Below are 19519 nucleotides of genomic sequence, written 5' to 3' on the forward strand. Positions count from 1 at the left end.
CATGCACCTGATACTGTATTTCATGAAACAATATTTACCCTAACTACACCTTCCGATTCTGATATTTTCTATTTCTTTTGCATTCTTTGCTTTAATTAATTCCCCTACACATCTGATCTCATGATGTGCAGTTTGAAAAATACTCGTCTAGTTCCTAGTATTTTGCCTACCATTCAAGTTGATCCTAAGTTGACCCAAACTTACCTCTCTGGTCTTATGACACTCTATTCTCCTTCATGGATTTTATATCCTACAGGAATAGGTATATTCACCTTGAAGATTTCTTCCTTCTTCCTGCAGTGCCCTCCTTTCTATTTGCATATCAAAATTCTACCTTTTTCAATTTTTTTCTACACAAAATCATAATAAGATCACTGAAGCTTCCTCTTTTGTATCCTCACCAGTGAAGCATATTCATGGTGATAACTCTTTTTATGCACAACTACTCTCCCTTCCTATAGATAAAGAAATAAATTCTTGAGCTTTTTAGTTAGATGACATTCAAAAAGCCCAGGTATACAATGGAAAGTCAAAGTCACTCAGCTATATCCAACTGTTTAGGACCCCATGGACTGTAGCCTGCCAGGCGCCTCTGACCATGGAATTCTCCACTTGGGCTTCCCTGGCGGTTGGCTCAGCTGGTAAAGGATCCGCCTGCAATGTGGGAGACCTGTGTTTGATCCCTGGGTTGGGAAGATCCCCTGGAGAAGGGAATAGCTACCCACTCCAGTATTCTGGCCTGGAGAATTCCATGGACTGTACAGGCCACGGAGTTGCAAAGAGTTGGACACGACTGAGCGACTTTCACTCACACACAACGGAAACAGCAAAGGCCTTTAAATGATTAAAAAAAAAAAAAGAGTTGGTTTCAAATCTTAGTCCTCTGCATTTTACCGTGACCTTGGTGAATTACTTTACTCATCTGTAAATTGAGAACATGGATTTGTGTGTAGAAAAAATTAGATGAGATTTATAAAGCAACTATGTCAATTCTTAAAAAAAAAAAAGTAAAAGCCACAATTATTATTTTTCTCTTATTTTCCTTAAGAAATTAAGGAAGAGGTCATCATCTCTTTCCTCCAATAATAAAGAAAAACCATAATGGTCATGAAGAAAATTAAAATTGTTGCTCCTACCCCCAAGTTGATCTTCTGTAAAGAACAAAAAAATTCTAAAAAGCATCCTTTCAAAGTTTTATATGCTACCTCACTAGAGGAACATGTTCTCTGCTGGATTTTACCTGCAAATTCATTGAAATGATTTCCAATATCATATGCCAGGTAGTTGTATCCAGAATATTCATAATCAATGAACTGTACATCACCTATGTGAGACACAAAAACAAAGACATAAGAAATCACATATAGGATACGAAAATCCCTATGCTATTTATAATTAAATAGCTTCCAATATTTTGTCTCATTGTCCGTGCTTGGTTACATGCACTTCTGAGACAATACAGGGTAAGGCTGTGAATTTTATGGCAATGAGCTTTACAAAATTCCAATTATGTACATAAGTCAACAGCTTCTTTGTGGACATCACTGTCTACTATACTAAATAAAAGTCAAAAAAAACAGTCATTCTCCACATTCAAACAAAAGCAAATATGTATTTAACCACATGGGGGCATCAGTTACTTAAAAATTCAAGTTTAGTTAGAAATGAAAACTACCTTTGGAAACAATAATTTATGCAACTTTCTCAAAAGATTAATATATATTCCAACAGTGAGTTTACCGATGGAAAAAATACATATACTTTCAAAGGTTTGAATTCTGTGAGTCCTGCACTTAAGCTATAACACTTGCTGATTAACAGAACCTCTTTAAGGTAAGATAGTTGCTATCAAACTCTTAAATATTTTTGAAATGCTACATAATTAAGGTTTCCAATAGCTTACTTGAGCAGCATTAAGGTGGTCATTTTATCATTTAAAGGAACAAAGGTAAGCTATTTTTTCTTTTTGAGAAATTTTTATATAAACTAAAAAAATCCCTATTCTAAATTAGTGCTTTATACATATGCAAATTTTATTATAATTCTTCAGACTATCCTGTTCCATTCACCCAAGGGACAAACTCTTGCTTAGGAAGCTTCATCTTTGGATATTGAGTTTTAGTTAGAAGATTTGGCTCAACACAGATATAGGTCCTATTCAAATGAGGAAAAGACAGGGAGGGAGGGAGAGAGAAAGAGAAACATTAAGAAAAAAACATCAAAATGGGTCACTGTCTACACCAGGGGATCACAAACTCAAAAGGCTCAACAGTTAAAATGGATACATGAACACAGATGTAAGGCTGTTAAGAACAGTTTCTAAGCTGTTGATATTGAGAAAATACAGAGCTATGTCTAGTTACACTATCTTTTAAAACATCAAGCTGAGGTAATAAACTTCTGGTTTAAACACACTGGCTTTTCCCAGATGAAAGAGCCTTTTAACTATCATGTGTTGCTATGAATGTATATGTTTAATCTTGGACTGTATGTTGATCATATTCCAACTCAGAAAAAGAGTATTATATGACCAAAAAAATGTAATAGCAAGTAGAGTATTTTACACAAAAGCAAAAAAAAAAAAATTAATATAATTGCATTTAATATATAATTCAAAACTTTCATAATAGTCAAGTCTAGAGTAAAATAAGTGAGATCATCAAAGTATTAAAGTCCAGTTACCAAAATCTATATGCATATTGACAAAATAAGGTTTCTAAGAGCTGGTGACTACATAAACCACTGCAACACAACCAATTTATATTCTTGGAGAAACAAAAACTATCCCACAGAAAGTCTTAAAGTTAACCAAAGCACTTCACTAACCAGCAGAATGGGAGGACAGAACAAGCTTTAACCAAATCACTTCACCAATAAGTTGCAAAATGAAAAGTCAGAATATATTTAAAAATTTTCTTCTAGGTACCCTTGGGAATGACAGGGTAAAGACCACCATGATGACAAAATACTTTGCAGCCATGATAAAAATTTCATTTTCAAAAGCTATTTAATGACCAGGAGAATTACAAATGTTATATGACAAAAGATACAAAATAGTAAACACAGTGATCCAAATTATTAAAATATGCCTGAAGAGAGAAGGAAAAAAAAAGAAACATAATACATAGGGGGGAAAAGATGGTGGAAATAAACCAAAACATTTTTACTGGTTTCATTTCAGATGGTAGACAAGTGACCTTTTTTCCTTTATTCTTTACAATAAACATTACTTTAAGGAGAAAAAAAATGATAGTTTAAAAAGATTAGGATGAAAGAGACTAAACATAATGATTTGGGAAATACCTATCTACCCACCCAGACTTCAAAATATGAGGATTCCAGAGGATTTACCAAGTTGTCTCACTGAGTCAACCAAACAATTTTAATAAACAATTTTTCAAATTACAGCTGTTGATTGTTTTAGCTCTTTAAATACAAATTCTTGTAGAGCTCATACAAACTGTTACATGCCAATAAAAATACACAGCCCAGTCCCGAAGCTTACTTTAGCCACATAAACAAAAGCTTCAATTTCAATTTTCAAAATCATATTTAGAATTTGGCAAATATAAATAAAACAGCAGGTAAAACATGCCTGCTTATAGAGTATATACAATTTAAATAAAGCATAGATCATTTTAACAAAAGTTAAAATCTGTTTCAGTATGAAAATTTTAGCAATGACTTTTTGTAGTAGCATTAATTCATTAAAACTAGCCTTTATTTTTAAATGCTATGTTGAGTTTATAAATAATGAAATTTTAAAAATAAGAAAATGAAGCTAACAAGATACAGATGAGGCTGTTACCAGGCTCCGTGCATGTGAACAAGTGATGCGATAAACCTCCAGTCAGTGCGTTTAAGAAGCACGGGTGCGCCGCCACATGGCAGCAACAATGGCATACCTAATCTGTAGCAGATGAAGAAAATTTGGCAAACTCACATTTTACAAGACACAAAGCTTAAAAGGAAAAAAAAATTTTTTTAATCTGCATTAACTATTCTTTTCAAACTACTGCAAACAAAGTGGAACTCAACCTTAAATTTAATCTTCTGCAACAAAGTAGAATTAAAGAGGCCTGCTTTCCTTATTTTGGGTGCCAGAAAAATCAAATTACTGGAAAATGCTTTCCTACAAGAAAAAAAAAATACCCTGAACTTTTTTCCTCTACAAATTTAACTTCTGAATTCTAAAATTTCCAATTTATTTAGAGAAACATCCACATCACTATTAAAAACTAACAGCTCATATGGCATGACCATCTTGTTTTCTCAAAAGCTTTTTCTTTTATTACTATGTTTCTTTATCTTCACAGTAATGAAGTCCACTCTTACTGAGTTAAATAAATCGTTCAAATCTCAGTACAGTTTAAACAATATTTAAAGTACTTTAAAACCAAAAAAAACGTTAATTAACTAAGGCTATATAATTCACACAATCCATTCATTTGGACTCCTTTACTTGTTGTTGTTAAGGAAAAAAGGATTAAAAGCAAAATAACCAATATGAGAACCTGAAAATGGTTCCAATTCACCCTACTTGCTCTACAGAGTTATGTAAGACAGGAAAAGAAGAGAGAAAAAGTAACCACGATTACACTCAAGTTGGCAAAATGTTTTCTCTCTTAGGCAGAAAAAGGAAGTATTCTATTCTGGGAAAGTTTCCTTTCATCTCTTTCTCTGAAGTCCAGTAACTTTACCCTGGACATGCACACCTTCAACCACAGCACTCATCGTTCTGAATGTAAACATCCGTTTTCTTATCTGACTCCTCCATCGTTTCCTGGAGGGGCAGTTGGAGGGGCAGCAGGTCCCTTCCACCTTTCTTCATGCAATCCACAGAGCAAACCCTAGCACACAGGAAGTAGTCAAATGCTAGTGAAATATTAATAAATGGAAGTTTTGCAGAGAATGCTCAGACACAGTGATAACACATGTTTAAATGGGAGCAGGGGAGATAAGTATGAAACACTAAGGAACAAAGTATGGCATTTCTGACATTCTTATTCAGTATATGGTTGAACATACAGCGGAAGTGAATGTATGAGTAAAGAAAAAATCTAAACTAGTAACTATTTTAAGTAGCTCTTCCTTAATAGTTCAAGTTTTTACAGTCCATTTAAGTTTTGTATTATGTGAATTAGGGATATTTTATTTTATGCTAAATAGTGATTTAGACTACAAGGTTTAAAACAAAGTTAAGACTATCCTTCATAATAATTCTACCCTGGAAAATATACGCTAACAAATACGGTAACAAATTTTAATTTAAAAATAAAACAAAACAACACTTGTTAAAAATCAATAAAATAACCACAACAATGCTTTTTCATGAATAATAATAAAGTGAGTAAGAGTTAGAGTCAATCAACTCTAGAGTCAATCAATGGGTGAATGGTGACTCACCCATTTTCTAATTATATTGTTTAAAACTCTGAAGAAGAATCTAGCTTACTCTGTAATTGCCCAAGAAAGCTTTGTTTCCTTAAATAGTTATACATTAGCTTCCTGCATTTGCTGACAGAAAAAAATAATCAATGGCAGCCATTTAAAGTTACATATTAGGTCTTAAGCTTTTTATGAAGTTTTTATGAACGGGGGGCTTCCCTGGTGGCTCAGCTAGTAAAGAATCCACCTGCAATGCAGGAGACCTGGGTATGATCTCTGGGTTGGGAAGATCCCCTGGATAAAGGAAAGGCTACCCACCCCAGTGTTCTTGCCTGAAGAATTCCATGGACTCTTATAGTCCATGGGGTCCCAAAGAATCAGACATGACTGAGCAAATTTCACTTTATGAATCGGGGAAAAGAAGAAACAAAACAGCCACCAGTAAACATTCTGACAGAGGATTAAGACATGAGACGACAAACTCAAAAGCTTTAGCGATTACTTCTGTCAGCAGCTAAAGGATTAGTTGAAAATAAAATACGAGATTTGAAGTCAGTTAATAAGCAATATTGAAATTTGTTCCACTTGGTATAAATTATTTTTAATTAATTGCTGATTAACTTAAAAGAAGACTGATAAGTCTTATCATACAGTTCTGGAGCAAGAGTCACTGCTTTTGGTTTTATCATTACATAACAAATTCTATCATCATATCATTAAGTGTACTTTTCTTACCTTTTTAAGATGTCATTTCACTGAAGTCAAGGAATGGGACGCTGTCTTACCAACCACCTAATTCCTGGCACTGACTAACATTTCAAATATCTTGACAACTACCATCAACTTCAGAAAGGAAGCTTACTCTTCTCCCATATTCCTGAGTCCTGTCAACTGACATGATGAAAACAAGTAGAAGCAGGATTTCTTCTGTGATGCCTACCAGTTCCTGTAACATTCACAGGTGAAAATGCCTACAAACTGCAGAGTACTCATAGTCTGTGTTTGTGTGGATATGAATAAGTACAGCACACATATATATATACATTTTTAACTTTAATCACTCGAATTATAGTTAAGATAAAATCTGTAAATTGCATTTAAAGACAATCTGAATTGTCATCTTATACTACTAAGCCATAAATCCTTCTGGCTTACAGTTACCATTTTCACTTTTTCAGAATCAGATACACTTTGTATAATACATCTCCTATGAACATAATACAGGGGTTGGCAAACAATGTGTCCTCAAGCCAAATTCAACCCAGTGCCTAACAATATATGGCTGTGTTTGTGCCACAACACAGAGCTTAATAGTGCAAACAGAGACTGTAATATGGGATGAAAAGTCTGAAGTATGTACTACATAGCTCCTTACAGAAAGCTCCTTACAGTTTGCCAACTCTTATCACAGTATAATAGTTGCAACTGAGAGCTGTAAAGCACCTAGTCTGGTGCAATATGTGTTATATGCCTTATCTAAAATCTTGTCAGGAAGCATCTGGAGTAGCTATTATCTCTAGTCTCAAACAGAGCAAATAAAAGTTCTAGACTATCAACAGTATAAGCAGCACTTCCTAGAGTCCTAAGCCCATCCATAAAAATTTTTGTTCAGATGGTCTTGGATGGAGCCCAGATACCTACATTTTCCCCAAGTATCCTAGATGATTCTGGTGCAGACAGTAAAGGATTAAATATAAACACTTAATGAAGATAAAGATGACTTCTTTAATACCACCTACTTCCATATGTGATTGAGCAGGGATCTGCACACAAGAGTGTTTGGTTCCAAAATCTATATTCCTTTTGACTTCTCTTTAAAGTTACTTAAGAGTTTGATTACTCTTTTAAGAGTAATGTATCTGCTGATAAGAGTTACTTAAGAGATTTTTAATCTAGTTATACGATATAAAAATCTAAGTTATTATAGCTGAAAAGTACATGCAGAGACCAACATGATCCAATATACATTCATAAAGTTTAAAATTTGTACTTTCAAGAAATTAAGAGTCTGAAATACACTATATCTTATTACTTTATATTTGTCATAGGTGGGTACAAAATGGTGAAGCCCTGAGCTCAAATCACATGAACGACTTATCAAGTGATAACAAATCAAACACATTTGTGAACATACTATGTAACTTAATCATTTATTCTATGTAGAAACCATTTTAATTCTGAAAGACTTAAAACCTGGGATTTCAGATGCTACAAGGCAGTAAGGTAAAGAACTCTGCATCCATGCTTCTAATTTCAATGAACCTCCTGATAGTACAATTTTAAGTACTAATGCTATGCTACAGCTCAAATACATGTATTCTTTGCTTATTAAATTCACTAAATTTATATAATTTACCTTTTTTAAAAGTATGAGGCAAGTTACTTCTCCTTATAACTAAAGACAATATGTCATAACCACATTACTTCAAAACCATTAGCTCCTAATTCAAAACAAGTAAAATAGCAGGATAAGATAATAAAAAATAAAAACAAGCTTCTTGCCACATTTTCATGAGTTTCAGATTTTACCTGAACAACATTCCAAACATGTTTTCTTAATGCTTATGTATCAACTAATCACATAGAAATTGATTTTTTTAATGGATGCCGCAAAGTCCAAAGTAGCCTTCCTAATGAACAGTATAAAACCATTGGTAAGAAGAAAAAAAAAAAAAACATTGTAAGAAAATATAACAGAATATTTTCATAACTAACACACAAACATAACCACAAAGACAAGAAGAAACAAATGGTACATAATAGACTCCTATGTCAAAGCGCAAACTCTAAAAACTGTATCAACGTATTTACACTTGTTAAACTGTGAGTTTTATTCTTCAATGTAGGGAAGAAAAATTAGACACAAAAGTATGATTTAGGTAACTCCTGGTAAAACAAAAAATGACAAGAAGTTTGAACTTTTAAAGCCAGGATGAAGCATAAATATTTTATTTGAAAATAGGAGAACTTTTCATATCACTAATCAGCAGTTTAGATAGCCAACTAGTTAAATAAAAAAGCAAAAATTCATGTTTTATACCTAAAACATAGTAATCTGATTTTTTTGGTCCCTTTTATTTTAGATATCAATTAAGTTTGTTTGGTGAAATGAATATGCAAAAGAAACTTATAAAATAAAAATGTGAAAAGTTAAAATTATATTCCAAAGGAAATAAGAGATTCTCTTAATTAACTTGCAGTTAAAAATAAAGCTGAGTGTCCACTTCAAATGTCAGATGAAGGCCCTTACTTGAAATTCCATTATATAATATAATGTGTTATTAGGTCTTGCACTGAACTTAAAAGATAATACATCACTTTAATGAATAACTACTATTCTTGTTTCACAAATGGCATTGAGATTTGGTTACTATTAGACAATGTAGTACATATATACTGTAACAATTATAGGTAATAAATGGATAACAATAAATTAAAGGACACTGTCAAGTACTTAAAGTTTTAGGGTACACTGGAAGTTTTTAAAAAATATTATTCCATAGACTTCAAGACATTCAAAATAGAGATGTTAGCTCAAAATTTTTTTAGACTCTCTAATCCAGATTAAAATATCAAATATAAAAGGGACTTAAGCGTGTTTTTGAAAATATTGGCTTCAGTCTACCATCCTTGACAGTGTTCTTTGTTTTTCAAGTTGAAGTCAGTTATAAATATTACAAGCTTTTGCATTAGAACAGTCTCAACTTATAATTAGATAAGAATGGTCATAAATAGTAATTTGACATAATATGACCACTTAATCAGAATTCTTTGGCTTCAGTATCTTCAAAAAGCACACTTATAATTCAAAATAATCTTCCAACTGCAATATTTACCTTCAAAACTGGTTTCCTACAAAATGCAATAGCTTCAAAGTTTCAGACAGACTTTTTGAATTAACACTAATCTTTCAACCAAAATTGTGTCTTTTAAATTTCAGTGTAGTATATTGAAGGGCATCTACCATTTTAGCAACCAAACCTCAAACCACTTTATCCAATAATATTATACAATCATGTGTTTCTTAAATATGAAAACATAAGAGAATTTGAATACAGCAAGATAAAAACAATCCCCAAAAACATTTCACCAAAATGTATCACTGTCCTCCTCAAAAACTGTTAAGACAATTTACTAAAGTGTCTTGATTATTACTTCAGTAGATAAACTTTCAGCAACTACAAAATAAAATTTCCTCCATCTGTGGCTTATTTCCTTAGCATCAAAATATCTAACAAGTCAGTAAAATAAACAGGTAATAGGAAACCTGGATACATTTGTTTTTAATACTCTATCCACCCCCAACACTCAGAATATTTCTATATTTATAAAACAGTGCAATGTCAGTTGGTTTTTCAATAACCCTCATTACAAGCAGGTGCATTTTCAAACCACGAATTACCAAATATTTACAATTAAATTTATAAACACTCATGTCATCATTTTTCACTTAAAACTCTAACAGAAACCAAAAACTATTTCTAATAAACCAATTCTAAGAAACATATTTTATACAACTATGCAGAAAATATATATTCCTAATATAGCACAGTTACCATGACTTTGTAACCAAAAGAAAACACTTCAGTCTTCATACATGTTTTTAACCCTTACATTTGAATTAAATTTATTGATTGATACAAAGATCAAAGGACTGTTATAAACTCAAAGGAAAAAAAAAACTTTACTTACTGCTAAAGTCAGATACCTACCTTGTTTCTCATTGTAGATTATATTCTTACACAACAGGTCATTATGGCAAAGAACAACAGGTGAGCCCAGGTTGGAAAGAATCTTCTTCATCCAAGTCATTTCTTCCTGAAGAATCTGAGAGCTTGGGATATCACTTAAGAACCTTTCAGTTAAAAAAAAAAAAAAAGTTACATCTTGTTTATATTAATGACAACGTGTTTTTTTAAGTTTCCCTAAGGAACTCCGGGAGTTGGTGATGGACAGGGAGTTCTGGAGTTGGTGATAGACAGGGAGGGCTGGCGATTCATAGGGTCGCAAAGAGTTGGAAACGACTGAGTGACTGAACTGAACTGAACTGAAGGAATAAAACCTTTTATTTTCTATTTGGTCACATACAACTTTTTTCCTTTCAGTTTTAAGACATAATTGACACACACAGCCCTACTGAAGTGTACAAAATAAAATTTGACTTACCTACATAATGAAATGATTACTACAATAAGGTTAGTTAAGTATCCATCATCTCATACAGATACAAAATAAAAAGAAATATTTTTCTCTTGCAATGAGAACTCATGTTCTTAACAACTTTCATATATAACAATGTAACAATATAACAAAAGTTGTTACAACAATATAACAACTTTCATAAATAACATAGCAATGTTACTTTACCATGTTGTATATTACATCCCTAGTGCTCATTTATTTTATATCTGGAAGTTTGAACCTTTTGCCTACTTTCATCCAATTCCCCCTTCCCCACACCCCATCTTTGGTAACCACAGATCTGATCTCTTTTTGTCTGAGTGAGTTTGTTTGTTTTTGAAATATAAATGACCTACAATACTGTTACTTCCTGGTGTACGACACAGTAATTCAGTATTTCAATACATAACAAAAAGTCTATTTTTAATAAGTTCTTTCTATTTAAATGTAGACTTCTGAATTAAAACAGGCCAATTATTCTAAGATTAGAATAAAGAAAATCCATTATAAACAACTTTACTATGAATAAAAAGAAACTGAACAAGACACCTAAAATGCAGGGCATAAAAGTAAAAAGTGCATCAATACAAAACAGGGCAGGGAAGAATATACATGTCTAACAGCTGACATTTACTAACACTATTCTTCTCAATGTTTTATATTTATCTCCACTCTACAGATGGGGGAAACCAAGACACATAGTTTAATAAAAAGAAGTTTAAGTATTTAAAGTCACAAAGATAACCTATTAAAGAACTAAAACATCTATCTCAAGCTTGGAAGGGTGAATGTCATATAAATTAGTTAAAGTCACATTTGAAAGTCAACAGATATATTTGGGCTTCCCGGTGGCTCAGCAGTAAAGAATCCACCTGCAGTGCAAGAGCTGCAGGAGACTTGGGAAGATCCCCTGGAGGAAGAAATGGCAGCCCACTCCAGCATTCTTGCCTGGAGAATCCCATGGAGAGAGGAGCCTGGCGGGCTACAGTCTACAGCGTTGCAAACAGAGACATGACTGAAGTGACTTTGCATGCACGCATGCAGATATTATCTATTGCTGACAAATCAACTCATTATTATATGATAATCATCAATCATATAAATATTATGATACTATCATATGATAACCATATCATAGAATATTCATCTTTACAGAGAATTGCCTCAGTAGTTAGACTGTGAAGGATGAGAGTTTGACAAGGATTGGTGATTATGGCTTTTTATCCTGTACTCTTTTCTGTACTATTTACTGTGCCATATTTGTAATAATAAAAATACAATGGAACAAAAATAGTGTGCTGCTATTAATTCCTCAATAGCACCATCAGGCGTACAAAATTGCTGTTCCTCCTCTTCTTCCCTAAAACTTCAAGACAAGTTCTCTTCATTCTTTCTCTATACAGTCTCTCAGATCACCCCTTTCATTTTACGATACAATAAACAATCTGCATCAGAGTTTACTTTGATGAATCTGCCTATTCACTGCTCTCCCAACTGCTGCACATAGCTTCCAACAGAGATCCGTAAAATGGTGTAATTATTCAAGAATTTATTCTAAAAGTACCGAGTTGAATGGAAATAATAGGACTCAAAGGATTATTAATAATCACAATCATGTACAGACAAAAAGGAATGAAAGGAAATATGAAAAATATTTTTAATATTAATTATTTTTAATACTTTAGTGGTGTATTTTCTATTGGGGCAAGGATCTTTCGTTATCTACCATAGGGCATCTCCAGATTTATCACTAACCCCAAGAATTTAAAGTAACCTCTGAATAATAAATTTTTAAAACAGCAGCTAACATTTATTTAGCACTTAAATGCACAAGCACTGTTCTAAGATATGTGTATATACTGACTCAATCCTCACAAAATCTCTAAAACGTAAACATCCTACCCTTGTTATTTCCATTTTACAGAAAAGGAAACAGGTAACGTGTCCAGGGTTACACAGCAGAACTGAGATTTGATCCCAGGCAGTCTGGCTCCAGAGTTCTTATACTCTTAATCCATACAATATCATACTCCCTCTCAACAATGCACCACTGCCAGCTTCATTATTTTAAAGTGACTTTTTTCCTGAAATCTTTCAATAAAATTGTTATTTCAAAGGTGGATTTTTTTGTTTGTTTTTATGTGATCATTTTCTGAATATCCAGCACCATGGACAAACTTTCAGATGTCTGTCTCTCCCAGTTTACAGGGTACAGTATCCCTGTCCATTCAGAGTCTGACAAACTGTGTGCAAACAAAGCACACACAGAGTGAGCCAAACTAATCTTTTGAAATAATCAACTTTTTTTTTTCCTAATGAATTATAAAAAATAAAACAAAACAAGGAAAAAAAAAAATCCACAGGTCCTGCTTACCTCTGTCGTTCTTAAAGACTTCCTGAATACAAAAGTGGAAGTCTTCATGTACATTTTAGATATAAAGACAAAGTAAGATGTGCAATTTCTCTACTAGTATTAATAACATTATGTAAAAACATGCTCAGTGTAGTTTCTGAGGCATGTGTCACAGGTTATTTCAGAGGGTCCCAGCAGGACTGTGCTCTCTTTGTTAGGAGCAGTCAAGATGGTAAGTAGGAAGACTGAGCTCACCTGCTCCAGCGGACACATGAAAATTACAACTACTGACAGAGGTACTAATGAGGAGAAAGACCAGAAGACTAGCACAAAAGATTTTTTAAAGGTAGAATGGAGAAGGCACAGTAAGACAAGTAGAAGGGGCAGAGATGCAGTACAGTGAAGACCCACACCCCTGGGTGGGCAACCTACAAATGGGAGTATAATTACAATTGCAGAGGTTCTCCACATGGAGAGGCAACAAGCCGCATCTCTGGCTCCATAGCCCAGGAATCCTACACTGGGAAGGCTGGCTCCTAGAACATTTGGCTTTTTAAGGGCACACTTTCAGGAGAACCAGAGGGCTGTGGGAAACAGACTCCACTCTTAAAGAGCAGATACAATATCCCACATACTCTGGGATCCAGGGCAGAAGCACTAATCTGAAAGGAGCCTGGGTCACACCCACCTGCTGATCCTCAAGAGCCTCCTGATAAGGCAAGAGGCAAATGAAGCACCCCCTGGGCTCACAGGCACTGGCAGCAGCCATACTGGGAGCTCATTCTACCAGGAGGACACTGGTCCTGGCAACCACCACCGTGGAATCCTCCCTCTAGCTCACTGGCACCAGGACCCAGCTCCGCTCTAGCTGATAAAGTTTTAGTACACCCTGGGCCCCTACCGCAGCCATCCAGGGATCTTGCCCCACCCACCAGCAAGCTGATACCAGCTTCCAGGACACCCTGGACCCCAAAGCCAGCTGTGCTTGAACCAGCCCTGCCCACTGGAGGTCTGATACCTACTTTGAGGAACCTCAGGGCTGTGCAGCCAGAGACCCTGGGACCTGACTCCACCTAACAGCAGACCAGCTCTAGGCCCAGGAAGCTCCAGGACCTGGGCCCTGTCCACCAGAGGCCCACACTAGACTGAGGATCTGTAGCCCCACAACCACCAACCCCAGACCCAGTTCTGCCCACCAGAGAGCCAGCCTGGCCCCCTTAACACAGCTGTACATTATACATGAAAAGTTAAGAGAGTAAAACCTAAGAGTTCTCATCACAAGGAAAAAAAAATTTTTTTCTATGTCTTTATTATGAGATGACAGATGGTCACTAAACTTATTGCAGTAATAATTTCATAACATATAGAAATCAAACCATTATGCTGTGTATCTCAAACTTATTCAGTGCTGTGTGTCAATTATATCTCAATAAAACTGGAAGAAAAAAAAAACTTGTTTAGATTCTAAATTCTGATTTACACATTTATCTTTGTAGGAAATGAAATATCTTAGTTACTCTGAACCTGAAGTCCTACAAAATCTGAGACTCCAGTAAAAGAACGTTCAATCTCATTATATGAGATTTTAAAAGTCACAATAAACTAAGACAACCCAAACCTTTTCACACTTCAATATGACTACACTGCCCCAATGTAGATCTCTAGGCCCATTCAAAGCAGCCTTCCTCTGGACAGAAAGAATTGCTTTAAAAAGGTCTCTATGGTCAATTCACACTAATATACCCAATAACAGTAACCTTTATATTATGTTTACTGCCAAATAAATGTTCTATATTTGTTTCTTGGCTCCCCACTTCCCCAGTTTTATAGGGACTGATTTTTTTTTTTTTTGAGCTGACTGGGGAAGAAAGCAGATTTCTGTAGTGCCTTCTGAGAGTTAAATGGATTATTGCTTATTTTACTTAAATGCAAAGAGATAAACAAAATCAGATTTTACACACCTTACAGTTATCTTCAAAACCCTATATATATATAGCAAAACAATGTAAAACATAATTTCAAATGAAAAAAGTAATTCTACCTTTTATTAATGTCTTCATCTGCAAATCCTGTGGGAATGAGAGAGAAATATTTTCCCATCTTTAGCCACAGGTTAGATTTGGGAATCCAGCCATTGTGTGCATGAATAGCATGGATTTTAGCAAGCTGACGAGCTATTAGCCTGTTTAAAAACAAAACAGCATAAAAAGGAAAGTGTTATGCACCATACAGTTCATATTTACTCAAACTAAAATAATTAGGGTGCTTTTACCATATAACATGATTTCTTTTTACCTTACATAAGATTCAAAATAATATGGCAAGTCAACTCTCACTAGAAAAGGTAAACATTTAAAATATAAGTAGGAAGAAATACCTAAAATTAATATAGCAATTATAGTTCAAAAGGGATTGAGTGGCAGCCTATTTTGATTATACAATGTCGGCAACCAGCAGAAGAATACACAACTATAAATGATTTCAAGGCACACATTAGACATTAATTACCAATACATTTAAATTACACTGAGTCATTTTAATTTTGAGCCTTTGAAGTCACTGAAGTTAAAGGGCAAAGAGGACTAAAAGGTAAATGGGCAGATAAAAAGGTTCTATGAGTTAATTTCTAAAGGGGGGTGTTAACAAATTCTCTGAACAAATGTTAGGATTTTATGATGTCAATTAATCTTGATATAATGAAAAAATAATGTGAAGCTGTGTGTATTTATGTCCACACTATCTTTTTATCTGTAGAACCTAGTACAGCAAATGCTAATGGAGGAATAAGCATACTACATAGAAATAAGAACTAAATTAATATTCAGTCCATAGAACTGTAGGTAAAAAAGTGACAATAATCTATACAAAAAGAACTTAAAACTGGCAAATCTTCAACATTACAATCTAATGTAACATCCCTCAAAGTAAAGTCCTAGGTCTTAAAATACAGCACCACCAAGGAATTTCTGAAGTTCTACCTTGCATCTACTGAATCACAAACTCTAGGGGTAGGCCCTAGTACTCTGCATTTTAAACAAGATTTCCAGGTGATTCCAATTCACTGTGTAATTTGAGAAGTACTGACTTAATGTGCCAATTCTGCTTTTGAAGTCACTGAGGTTAAACGGCAAAAGAGACTAAGGTAAAAAGGTAAGTGGGCAGATTAACAGGTTCTATGACTTAATTTCTATATCTTATGTTAACAAACATTAGCTGGCCTATGTACTAAAATTGATCTTTGGAAACTTAAAGAAAAAAGAAAAAAAAGCCTGGGTATTACCCCAGAAATTAAACGGTTTGGGGTGCAGCCAGGGCATCAAGGTATTTTAAAAGCTTCTCAGATGACGTGAATACGCAAAAATCACTTTAAGCACACAGGGAATCTAGTATCGTAGTTATCGCTCACCAATCTGTGATAAAATAACAGTTTCATTATGTTTTCATACTATAGTGAATATTCTTATCTACTTAGTTTTCAATAAGATTCCTGATTTTCCTTTGGAAAAACTTCCATCCCTCTTACTTTTAGTTCATGTGGTTCCTTCAGAGCTGATCTCCATCCTAACCCCCTATCCCAGGTGCACCACTAACTTCAGGAGTGAAGAGATATCAGACTTGCCCAAAGCACTCCATCCTGCATGCCAGAGTGATTGGTTCAGGGTATTTTACCCAAGCTCAGGCTAAAAGGATTTGATCCCAAAACTTCTACTGAAGCTACTGACTTTGGGTGAAGCCATCAGAAAAAGAGGAACACACCCTCACACACACACACACGCACACTCCGCAAACTGATTAGATAAGTCTGCAACTGCTAGTAATTATAATGGTCACTCTTCAGAAAAGTTTGCCAGAAAAAAAAAGCTAACATACAATAAAATAGACAGCAACACTCCTCATGACAGACACTATTAGAGTCCCTGGATCCACCCATACTTGAACTTAGTATTCTCAGATATAGACACCAACAAATTCCTTCTTCTTTGAGCCAGTCTGAATTTTCATATTATTATCCTCAATAAGAGTCCTGATGTGGCTCACAAGTGTTTAGTCATTACTGCAAGTGAGTTCCAGTTTTACTACAAGAAATATTCAACGCTTTGTTTGAAAGAACATAGCATTAAAGAACCAACCAATTGACTAATATTCTTCATCTTTCCATTTAGATGATTATAATTCAGCTGATTTTTGATGTTCGACGATCTGAAAAATATTTCACAGTGGGGGTAATGCTTAATGCTTGTAAGAAGCAGACAATTGTTACTGGTCTGACAGTACTTGAAGCAACAAAATGAGGCTTATGGGACATAGCCCTCACAGATCTGTCTTTGATGCACAATGCTGTAACTGAATTCACTGTTTCCCTATTGATTCTCCCCTGTACCCAGATACAGAAATTGGTCAGTTTCGCTTGTCTTCAGAGCACTACTGGACTTTACTATCGAATTAAAAATGAGTAACAAAGTATTTGTAACGCTGTTCTTTAATCTACCTAAATTTTTAAAGAGAAACCTCCTAATATTACCTCATAATATTAATATCCTCTTAAGCTTAAAGATTACATGGAGACCATATCCAGCCAGTTCTTCAGCCTAAACACGCTGCAAGTGTCATGTCTGACACATTCAATATTTTTCTTCTTGTGAGACATTCAATATTTTTCTCCTTCTACTGTTTTCTGTTTTGAAAAATAAGTATGATGAGGTTTCACTGTAACTGAGTAATATTTGCTTTTGGCATTTATTTTGATGATTAAGTTATGATTCTACCTATGGATGTTGAAGTTATTTAAAAGGAGAGGCAAAAGGTATCTTATCTGAGAATATCTTTTGCCTTTAAGGCACTGCATTCTTGTCTAAAATGGAAAACTTTGCTGATTTGAGAATAAAACTAAGTATGCAACCATGTGAAGAATAAATTGCATTTTGATGAAAAAAAAAAAAAAGAATCCTAATGCATTACCAAAATATTAAAATCCATGATCTTTTTAAGTATGTGTGTTTTGGTTCATACCTCTCAAATTACCAAATAATCATTTTTTATAAATAATTATTGCTCGAATGACCTTAAGACCACATATTCTATAAAAATACAGAATAAAAAATCTATTTTTATTATCAATCTCTCATACAGTATTTGCATTAAAAAGCTAGACCCCCTAAAAGTGCTATAAATAAACATATAGCACTTTAAGCACTAAGAAACTTCATTAAAAAGACCAAGTGATAATTAAAGTGCAAATAAACACACATATATATTTATATACACGTGCACACAGGTATATGTATACATAAACTGGTTTTAAACTTTAAGCGAGGGAGTTGGGACAAGAGGTCTGAAGAAAAGTAATCCATGTTACACAAAACTCAAGGAGAAATCTATATCAACAGAACATTATGACCTAAAACTGTTTACCCAACAAGTGAGACCAATGATTTCGGAGAAGGGTCACGTATTAGAATAGATACTTAAATTTTTATTTGCTGTTTTAAAAATAAATAATAATGTCATTTTTCATTGTTTTACCCCAGAGTTTATATGAGACTGATTTGAAAACCAAAAAATGTAGTTTCAGAAGTTCTCCAAATATAAGTTATTCAGCTACGAGTGACTGAAATGACAATTCTACGGTAAATAGAATGGTCATAACTCCAAAGGGCTCTTACGTGTTAACAGAATCTGTTGAATAGCTGCTATGAGAAAAAGCACCTACTAATTTGAGAATCTTGACTTTTTGGGCAGAAAGATGGCTAACTAGAGCTGGGCCAGGATTTGAACTGATATGTGATGCAAAGGCCATGGTCTTTCCACCACAGTATACTGCAGTAACACTGCACAGAATTAGCAAATCACTACATTTCTGAGTCTCTGGGTTCTAACAAGGAAAGCCAAATTACTCATGTAATCTTAAAATCTCTCCTTCATATCTAAGAAGGGATGTCTGTAAATAAAAGAAAAAAATTTATATAAACATCCACTCAGTTTAGAGATTTAAGTTCAACAATGACAATAGGAATTTCACATTTTTATTCATATACAAGGCTCCTGTAAACTAACTTCCCATCTCGTATCAATTTCCTACTAGTCATAATAGAAGTATTAAATATACATGATCTATGGACTAAAAGAGGCAAAGTTTTCCAAATGATACTGATTTTTATCAAAAATCAGCAACTATTTTCATCTTTGAGTAAATTTCTGAAATTACAAGTGAAATTATAAAAATTATTTTATGTGAAATTTTAAAAATACTGTTAGATAATGAGATACATATCTACCCAAATGGAAAACAAACTATTAATTACCAACATACAAGAGCAAAATTAGTATTTTCAAACAAAGCTATATCAAAACTTAAGAGCTAATGATTAGTATCTTCTAAAGTAAATTATAGATATCTTTGCCCTTTCTAAAGGTGCACTGTCAAAATAGTATTTGATTATATAAGGGACGATGTTAATATTTAATGATAACATCATGCTTATATAACAGGTAAAAATATATTCAGAATATTATTTAAATGTTTTATAGCATTTTCCTATGTAATTTTTTTAAAATAGCAGCAAATAATACTATAGTTGAGATTGCTTTATTAATACT

At 33.9% G+C, this 19519-nt stretch overlaps 1 protein-coding gene across 1 annotated transcript in view; it reads right to left on the reverse strand.

Annotated features, from left to right (window-relative positions):
* The window catches only part of ETNK1 (ethanolamine kinase 1), a 49462-nt gene that overhangs the window by 7571 nt on the left and 22372 nt on the right, over positions 1-19519 (reverse strand). Inside the window, 3 exon segments of the mRNA XM_052640875.1 lie at positions 1241-1324; positions 10101-10243; positions 14964-15104. Coding sequence (XP_052496835.1) covers positions 1241-1324; positions 10101-10243; positions 14964-15104 — 368 coding nt within the window.

The sequence above is a fragment of the Budorcas taxicolor genome, chromosome 5 (assembly GCF_023091745.1).
Source record: "Budorcas taxicolor isolate Tak-1 chromosome 5, Takin1.1, whole genome shotgun sequence".
Lineage (NCBI taxonomy): Eukaryota > Metazoa > Chordata > Mammalia > Artiodactyla > Bovidae > Budorcas > Budorcas taxicolor.